The sequence below is a fragment of the Lipotes vexillifer genome, unplaced genomic scaffold, assembly GCF_000442215.2.
Source record: "Lipotes vexillifer unplaced genomic scaffold, Lipotes_vexillifer_v1.1 scaffold352, whole genome shotgun sequence".
Classification (NCBI taxonomy): Eukaryota; Metazoa; Chordata; class Mammalia; order Artiodactyla; family Lipotidae; genus Lipotes; species Lipotes vexillifer.
Genome location: NW_006776684.1, coordinates 1177206 through 1186453, shown reverse-complemented (window position 1 = coordinate 1186453; position 9248 = coordinate 1177206). Strand labels below are relative to the sequence as shown.

The window sequence follows — 9248 nt, the reverse complement described above, 5'->3', positions numbered from 1 at the left end:
TGGGGGGGCGGGGGGGGGGGGGGTCTCTCGAGCATTGAGTTTTATTCCGGAAGTTTGATGGCTAATTTGTCACAGGGAGACCAAGCAGTGGCTCTGCTCCTGCCAGGCTAGTGCTTCTGGCCTGGCTTGGGGGAGGTCACGTGGACTTTCATTCAGCCAGGAAGCCTTTTAGTCTCTCTGAGTAATGTCTGTTTGGGTTTCAGCCATGGCAGAAATGGGGCCACTGCATTAAACTGGCACTAGCTGCTGCGGCTGGGCTGGGAGCCGAAGCCCTGGTTTTTACGGTGATTTGCACAGTATCTCCCAGACAGCCCCCTCTTGGACATCACCATTTATTAATACAGCTCCCCTCTCGTTCCCAAGGACTACCGCATGGAGGCAAGTTAACATCGGCTGGTTGGTAGAACCCTAGCATTTTCCGAAGCACGTGGGACCTGGGCAGGATGTCTTCCACTGTTTATCTTCCCTCTTCATCTGCTCAGTTCCCTTCTCCGTGCCAGGGAACATTCGGTCCCCCAGTGCAGAGTGGAAAGAAGCCTCCTTCTCAGTCCTTTCCATCTTTGCTGGGAGCCTGCTTTCCCTGTGTCTCCTCTCCATCCATCCTGAGCTCTGCTGTCAGACCAGTCTTCCTAAAATTCTGTAGAGTAGGGAAGAATATCCCAAGCCAACCACTCTGCAAAAACAACAGCTTAATTTTCCTATAAAGGTACCTAACATCTACCTCAAACTCCCGTTTCCACCTGATTGCCAAAAATGTAGCGATTTCTTTATGTTTAAATTTCAGGGGCTTCCCTGGTGTCGCAGTGGTTGAGAGTCCGCCTGCCAATGCAGGGGACGCGGGCTCGTGCCCCGGTCTGGGAAGATCCCACGTGCCACGGAGCGGCTGGGCCCGTGAGCCATGGCCGCTGGGCCTGCGCGTCCGGAGCCTGTGCTCCGCAACGGGAGAGGCCACAGCAGTGAGAGGCCCGCGTACCGAAAAACAAACAAACAAACAACCCTTTAAATTTCAGATTTACATTCAGTTAAATACGGTGTTTTCTCTGTTCCCCCTTCACTCCTGGATGTATTTCAGGTCTCGGGTTGGGAAGGAGATTATGTGTCATGGGGGTGGGGTTAGATGTCCCATCCTAATGCCAGATTCCTCTTAGAATTCCAATATCCTTGTCTGGGGCCCCAGAAAATGCAGATCTGTCCCTGGGACCTATCTGCCCTGGGTCACCATGTGCCATCTCTCACGTACCCACTCCACCGTGTCATGACACGTATTTATGGGGCATGCCAAAATCCAGAGTAAGCAAAGATCTCTTTACCTCTTGGTATCCCCAACGAATCTAGGAGTTCTCTCTGGCACTCTCCCCCTCCCAGCAGGGCACAAGGCTCCTTCTCAGGGACCTGCCACATTCTAACATATCCTTTCCTGGTCTGCATCTTTTGATCTGGTTCACAGACTGGGTGGCCTGGCTCTTTGAACTTCTAGTGTTAGCTTTATGCAAAGCTTCCTTCAGGTACTGGCCTTCTGTATTCCAAAATAGTGATACTTTTTTAGCAAATCAAAAACCATGACCTCTAAGAACATTGTCTCTGCTGAGTTGGAACAACTTCTTTTGGAGCTTAAAGCCAATAACTGGACTGCGTTCTTCCAGAGGCAATGACTGTGCCCTGGGACCATGAATGCCACCGACAGCTCAGAATTCCATCCACAGCACCTGCTTTCCTGAGGCCACATCTCACTCCAGAACATTTGAGGTCTTCCACCAATGTCTCCAACTCGGTCCACTGTGCTGTTAGTGTGCCAAGGCATATGCAAAGCTCTGGGGTGTTTACAGGGCATCTTCCTGGTACACTGATTTTACTTAGAGTCTAGGAGTGAAAAGCATTTTTCTGTTACATAAACATGCCCCTATTACGTTGTCAGATGCAAAATTCACATGTGTTTTTAGGACAAAACAGAAGAGGAAATTCCAAACATGCTGGGCTGCTTTAGACTCTGTCCCCAGATCCCCAGACATGCATACTCAGGGTCCTCTGCTATTAATTCTTTCCCTGGGAAAGTTTGGGACATACTGGTTTGCTGTCCGCATGCCTTCACCTGGTTTTCAATGCCCTCTTAACTCCAACCTCATCCTACTTATCCAAACCGATTTCTGAGTGTGACAACTCTGCTCCACAACCTTCCTAAAGCTGTGACTCCTAATGAATGCATCATGGCCCAACGTCTCTGTAAACCTTCCCCGACTATTGTGCAGAATTAATCACTTTGTTCTCTGGGCTTCATAACACTTTCTGTCCAGCTCTATGAAAGCATCCCTACAGTGCAACAGTTATAGTGATAATCTGTGCCTCTCTTTAACTCTAAACCTCTTGAGGGCAGGGCCATGTCTCATTGTTTTTCATACTCTCAGAGCCCAGCACAGTGCCTGATACACAGTGGTCTACACTGTTCGTTGGATGCAGTGAGGGCTCTGCAAACACTTTCTATCTAACACTGGGGTGTCAGGGCTCCTGTTTGGGGGAAAAAAGACATAAGAAGTAGGACCAGTCTGGACGTTCTTGAGATGATTGCCCATTCATTCATTACTTGTTCATCCTTTCATCAAATACGGATGAAATGTCAGATGATATGCTGGTCACTGGGATAGAAAAATAAATAAGACACAGACCCTGCACTTGAGATTTTCATAGTCCATGGGGACAACTATCAACAGACAAACTAATGTCCTGAGTGTTCATCTTAGAAAAGCTATGTAGTCTTGAGGAACATGGAGTGGATGGGCGTACTTGTGGCTGTGGATACTATTCAGACCTCAATTTCTTCTTTAGGCCTAGATTTTAGAGTAAAATCAGTTCTCATTTCCTTTGCGCCAGTGCTTTGCTGAGTGTTTAACATGGTTTATCTAGTTCAGTCTTCACAATAGCCTGGGGAGGTGGCATTATTATTTCTAGCTCTATTCTCCAGAGGAGCAAACGGAGGCTTAAAGGTGCTTCACAGTGTATATAACAAGGCCATTTATGGAGTGGAGGCCATTTGACCCAGTGCCTGTGACCTTGAACCCTGTCTACACTGCCTCAGGGGAGAGGACCAACCTAGCGGCTGTCAGCAGAACAAATAGGTGTGCAGGAGGGAAATATGTGAGCCCCATTCTTAGAGTGGGGTGCGGGGGAGCCCACTGGACTTCGGGTGAAATCTCTAATGGGAGAGAGAGACAATCTAAATTGAGGTCCCTGAGTGAAAACTGTAAGGTCCCAGCTCCTGTGTCGTCATCCCCATCCTTGTCAATCTGCTGCCCTCCAACTGTTTCTCTATAGATTAGCAGTGAAAATAAACACAAAGACATAAGGGCACAAAGGGGAAGGGCCTGTGGCTGGGCTTAGGAGTCAAGGATGAAAGGGGAAACTGGAGAGCTGGGATCAACTCAGTGGTGAGTCTCGAGGAGAAACAGGCTCAAAGAGATCAAATAGGGTCAGGTTTATAAAAGAAAGGAAAGCCAGGAAATCCACAACTAGTGGTGAGGAAAAGACGCGGGAGGCACGGAGCAGACAGAGCTGGCAGTGGGGGGCCGGTGGGGAGCCTGTGGGCTCCCTGCACCCCTCTGAGCCCTTGCTCTTGCCCCCCACCCCGTTTTGCTCTGGCCTCCCGCGTCTACAGCATCCCTGCATCCCCGCATATGTTCAGTCAGCTGTTCAGAGGCAGGAACAACTCAAAGGAGTAGAGAGCTGTGAGCGTGAAGGTTACTCGGGAAAGCATCATATAGCACAGTTTCATTTGTCACCTTAGCGTGGCCCAAGAGGACAGTAATTGGTGGCTTTTGACAGCTACCAGTCAGTGGCTTTAATCACACATCCCACAGACTTTTACTGAGCCCCTACTATGTGCCAGGATCTGTAGGGAGGCCAGGGACACAGAAGCAGGTGAGACGGGTCCACATCTAAGGTGCCATCACCTGGGCAGAGGAAACCAAGAGTTGTAACGTAGTGTGTTGAGGGCTCCATCCAAAATCACGGAAGGCACCCGACCCACTGTGGGGAGGGGCAGCTGGAGGGCGACCAGGGGCTTCTACGGCAACAGAAACCTGGACATTTCTCCTGTTTCACTCTGGGTCCCAGGTCCACCTCTCCGTTTCTATTGGGTTGGCCAAAATGTTCGTTCAGGTTTTTTCGTAGATGCTATGGAACAACCCAAACGAACTTTTCGGCCAACCCTAAATTTTAAATTACTCCAGATCAAAAGCCACTACTGTTTCCCTCCATCTCCTTGGTAAGATGGCGCTCCTTCCCGCCACTCTGAAGTTCATTGTTCCCACAGAAAAACACGGACATATATTAACTTACCAATAATCTCACTTTACTTTGACTATTCTGGGCCCAGTCAGATTTAGACTGCTTTCAATCCATGAGTCTTTTTCTGGGGAGGGGGCGGTGGAGGCACATCCTGCCACCCACACCTTCCCGGGTACGAACCGTCTAGGCAGCCCAGATCTCCCCACGGGAATCTTTCTTCTCACACCCACACCACCTGCGGTCCCCACTCACAGCCCTGCCCGCTGCACCGATTTCTGCCTCTGCATCCTCCCTCAAGGTGCTTCTTGCCTGCAATGCCCCGCTCCCCGTTTCCTTTCCTATACTGGTCCTGGGCATCTTCAACATCTAGCGCATTCGTTCAAATCCACGAAAGTTTTCTGATACTTTTCTCTGTACCTCCCCCATTTCTTTTTTTCTCTGAACAAACAGTCAGTCTCCTCCACCTTTGACCTTTGGGGAGTGGACAGCCAAGAATGGTGTGGCCTCCCACCGTTCCTGCAAAGGAAGGGGCAGCATTTCCTCCAAATGACAAAGGGCTTGTCCTTGTAGGTCCACATTCCCGAGCCCTCTCCTCAAAGGATCAAGAGGCACAGGGAGACCCTTAGAAACACAAAGTCATTCCCTTACTGTCTCATCCCGGATAATCACTCACGCTGAGCAGAGAGGGAAGCACATAGCATCATTCATTTTACTCCCCAGCTGCCTCCCCAGGGGCGAGTGTGCATAGGTAAATTTGCTGCATATTTTAGCAAGGCTGCAGTAGATTACTGGGGTGACCATATGATTTATTGCCCAAGCCAGGACACTTGAAAAAGGAAGGGCATTCTAAAAATAACTAACAGGCACTCATGGATCTACAACAGATGTAACCCGAGACTATCCTGGGCAAGCCAGGATATATGTTCCCCCTATAGAAAATGCTGGGTGTTCAGGGACCCTCGACACTCTTCAACTACATGTCAGTCAGGGACTGCTTTCTATCCAGCCGTATTTATCATTCATTCAATAAAATATCCATGTGCCAGGCCCTGTGGACAGCCCTGTAAGGAAGACAAACCCTGCCCTCATGGAACTTACATTCTAGTTGAAGAGGCAGAAAGTAAACGAATAGAAACTATACTTTCAGGTAGTGATAAGCTCTGAAAAGCAGAGCCCAAGGGAAGGGGAGAGATGTGTGACGTGGGGAGGGAAGGCCTCTCTGAGGGACCTTCTGAGGGAACAGTGTGCAGGCCCCGAGGTGGGAGGGGGCTGGGAGGCTTGGGGAACAGGAAGAAAAGAGGGAAACAGATCAGGAAGGGTCGGGAGGCCATAGAAAGCTCGGATTTTATTCTGAGTGAGATGGGAAGCCATTGGAAGGTTTGCGCAGGCCAAGGCTGCAACCTTATGTGCGTCTTAAAAAGAATCACCCTGGCTTCTGGTGGAGAGAACAGTGCAGAGGTGCAAGCACGGGAAAAGGAGTCCAGGCTGTTGTAATCGTATGACAGTGGGGTGCTGGTGGCCTGGGCCATGGCGGAAGAGGTGGTGCTGGCGCAGAAGGGGCTGGACTCAGGAAGCATGGCAGGGGTGGCATCTCTAGGACTCGGGAGCGGGCGGGAGTGGATACCGTACAGTAAGCCCAAGACCCTGGGATAGGGATGAGCCCAGCCAGTCCCAGCCCGGCCTTCGGCTCCTTCCAAGGCTTGTTCTCAACCTGGCATTACTTGGAATTTGGACGCCACAGACGAGCAGCACTGGTCCTCCAGGCAGGAGGGGAGGCCCTGGCCACCCTTACCTTTGGCTCTGTGGTCTTCCTCCTTGGGGCACTTGCCCCCTTCCCACCACTTGCGCTTCAGAATTTCCAGACGGTTGTTCTCCTGCAACTGGAGAATGGCCAGATCAAACTCGTCCCGGAAGACGGAGCCTGTGGGTCACAGGAGAGCCCAGAACACAGGACATGAGCGCCCCCGTCTGCATCTCTCTGCTCCCTCCCCGGCAAACCTCCCTGCCACCCTGCCCACGTAACATAGGAGAGGAGGGACAGGGGTCCCCCGCAGGAGCACGGCTCTCTACTTGCTCAGGCTGAGGACTCTCCACGCTATGCAGGGCACCAGGCGTTTCTACTTTCCTTCTCTCCACGCTGACTGGCACGCCCAGCCCACGGCCAAGACCCCAGCATGGGTCAAGTGACAGCCTTCCGGGCAGCTGTGCCACCCACCTCCCCACCCAGGCGCCAACACTTTCTACCTGGGTGAACCCACCTCCCCACCAGCATGCGGGAAGCTGGTTGCAAAGCTCCCGGTCCGCCTGCCCCTGGGAGGCCGAGGAGGGAAATCTTCTGTGACACAAACCTTGCAATCAGTTGCCTATTTTCTACTTTATTGAAATTAGTTTCTCTGCCATTTGTAACTCTCACTACATTACACCCGACAATTGTTTACCCGGAGCGGCCACCAATGAGAAAAGGGCCACCCAGAGCGAAGTGGAAGCTTCCTCTCTTCCATCTGTGTGGAGAATCAGTCTGGGGCAGCCCCTCTCCCGCACACCTGCCTGCTGGGTGCCCCAGGACCCCTGGCCCCGTCCACTACTCTGTTTACATCGCTCCTCTCTCCCTCCTCAGACAGAAGGCTCTGTTGAGTGCAATTCTTTTTTAATTTTTCATATGGAGTATGGTCAAGGAGCTTTGGTTCTGGAATGTAGGTTTAATCACAAGAACAGGCTTAAATGAAACCGCGGAAAGCTCGATGCCCCAGCACAGGCTGAGCCCTGAAATTATTAAGAAAAATCATTAAGAAAAAGCTGCCAGGAGGCTGGAAATGAACTAAGCTGCCCAGTTTTCTTGTCCAAGCTCTGTAAAGGCCTGATGTGGACAGACGCCCCAGGGAAAAGGGCTTTGATGCAGGATACAGGCAAAAGCTGGAACAAATAGATTCCTGCTCTGAAACTTTCATGCACACAGGAATCCCCTGGGGATCTTGTCGACCTGCAGACTCTAATTCAGTGGGTCTGGGGGTGGGGGCTGAGATTTTGCATTTCTCACAGGTTCCAAGGAGGTGCCCTGCCGCTGGGCCATGGGCTGCACTTTGACAGGTAAGGAACCAGATCAGCTCCCAGATCTCTTAGCACTCTAACAGCCCATGACTCCATAGATAGAACCTTCCCTGCTACAGATACAACTACCCTTGGGCATTCACACCCCAAGCCTGCAGCGCTGAATGTGATCTGGGTGAATGTCAACAGCACCTCATATATTATATAGCAGGTGCTTAACACACATTTGAAGTGAATGGCTACTGGACCTAACAGATGGTGTTAGGCGGTGAGACTAATGAATATTCCAGGTTTAGAGACCAGTATCCAGCCAACAAGGCATTTCAAGCAGTGTTCGAGGCATCTTCAACCCAATCTCAGTAGCACACCAAGGGCCCCATGAAAGGATTATTCTGCTTACGCCATGTTTGCCTACTTAGCTCCTAAACTACCCGACTAATTTTCCGTCTCATTCCTTGTTCTGTTTCTCTTCATCTTCCTGGGTCTAACCACACTGCTTATCCCATAGTTACACCCTTACTTTCCACTTAAGAAGGACACACATGCTTGTCTTTCCTGCACCTAAATCCTGTCCCATCAATCGACTATGCAATGCTCTTCCCAGCCTGATCTGAGAACCTGGGCTAACCCATAGCTCACCTTCCCCATCTATGCTGTCCTGTCGAGCTGGTGGACCCGTTTGGCAACACGGTCTGAGAGGTGAAATGCTGGATTTGGAGATAGGCCCCCTAGGCTCAAGCACAGCTTTTCTCTCCACTTATTCTGTGACCTTGGACAAGTAACTTATCAGCTCTGAATCTCAGTTCTCTCCTCTAGAAATGGGAAGAACCACATCTCCCCCGCAGGTGGGATAAGACTAAGATAACACATATGGAAACAGCATCACCTCAGACACAGAACCAGCGCATTTGCCTCCCCTTTTCCTTGGTTACTGATGAGAATTTCTAGAGTCAGGCTGCTTTATGCCATGTCTATAGGTTTGTGCCATGAAAACTTTTGAAGCACTTGACAGTTCAGTTAAATTGTATATTATCCAGGTGCACCTTAGGTTCATTTTGTGGTTCCCTCCACCATCTTGAAACACAACGTCAACCAGTAAATTTCTCAAAGGGGCCCGTAATCTGTATTATTAATGCAATCAATGAAACGTGATGCTAAGTGGAGGGTATGCAGGTGCCCTGAGTGAGGCTTCCGGTTTACAGAACTACTAGCGTCAGAAATTACAGAGTTCAAGCCTGAACCATATTATTGCCTATATTCGTTGGCTTGGTTTCTGATCAGTCTTGAAGAAGTCATCTGCTTTTATCAAATAACAGAGGGAACATTGGAAAATGTGGAGAGGGCACTAATGTTCCCCCTAAAAGGCTAAGTGTGATGAAACACTGTGGTGAGACCAGATTATTCAGTTTTAACCTTTGTAACAACCCTCTGAGGTACATATGAGAAACCTGATTTTACAAGTGCGATAATTGAGACTCTGAGAGGTTAGATAACCTATCCAAGGTCCCACAGCCAGGAAGCAGGGTGCATTCCCAGATCTGCCTGACTCCATCCCATGCCCTTCACATGACACAGGTATAAGTGAGGCCTATAATTTATAGAGCTCTGAGTTAGGTACCGATCAAGAGAAGGGGTGTGACACTACTATATATACAATAGATAACCAAACAAGGACCTACTGTATAGCACAGGGGACTATACTCAATATTTTGTAATAACCTGTAAGGGAAAAGAATCTGAAAAAGAATAGATATATACCTGAAACACTTTCCTGAAACTAACTTACACCTGAAACTAACACAACATTGTAAATCAACTACACTTCAAAAAAGAAAAAGAGAGAGAAGTGGTGTGTAACATACCAACAAAGATGCACATCCTGTGCATCAATTTCCCCACATGACATGATTTCCTCCATTCCT

The 9248-nt window shown here is 49.6% G+C and overlaps 1 protein-coding gene across 1 annotated transcript in view; it reads right to left on the bottom strand.

Moving 5' to 3' along the window:
* GRIK4 (glutamate ionotropic receptor kainate type subunit 4) overlaps positions 1-9248 on the bottom strand; it is a 319110-nt gene that overhangs the window by 11345 nt on the left and 298517 nt on the right. Inside the window, exon 17 of the mRNA XM_007450618.1 lies at positions 6071-6199. Within this exon, the coding sequence (XP_007450680.1) occupies positions 6071-6199 (129 nt within the window). The remainder of the gene's footprint in view (positions 1-6070; positions 6200-9248) is intronic.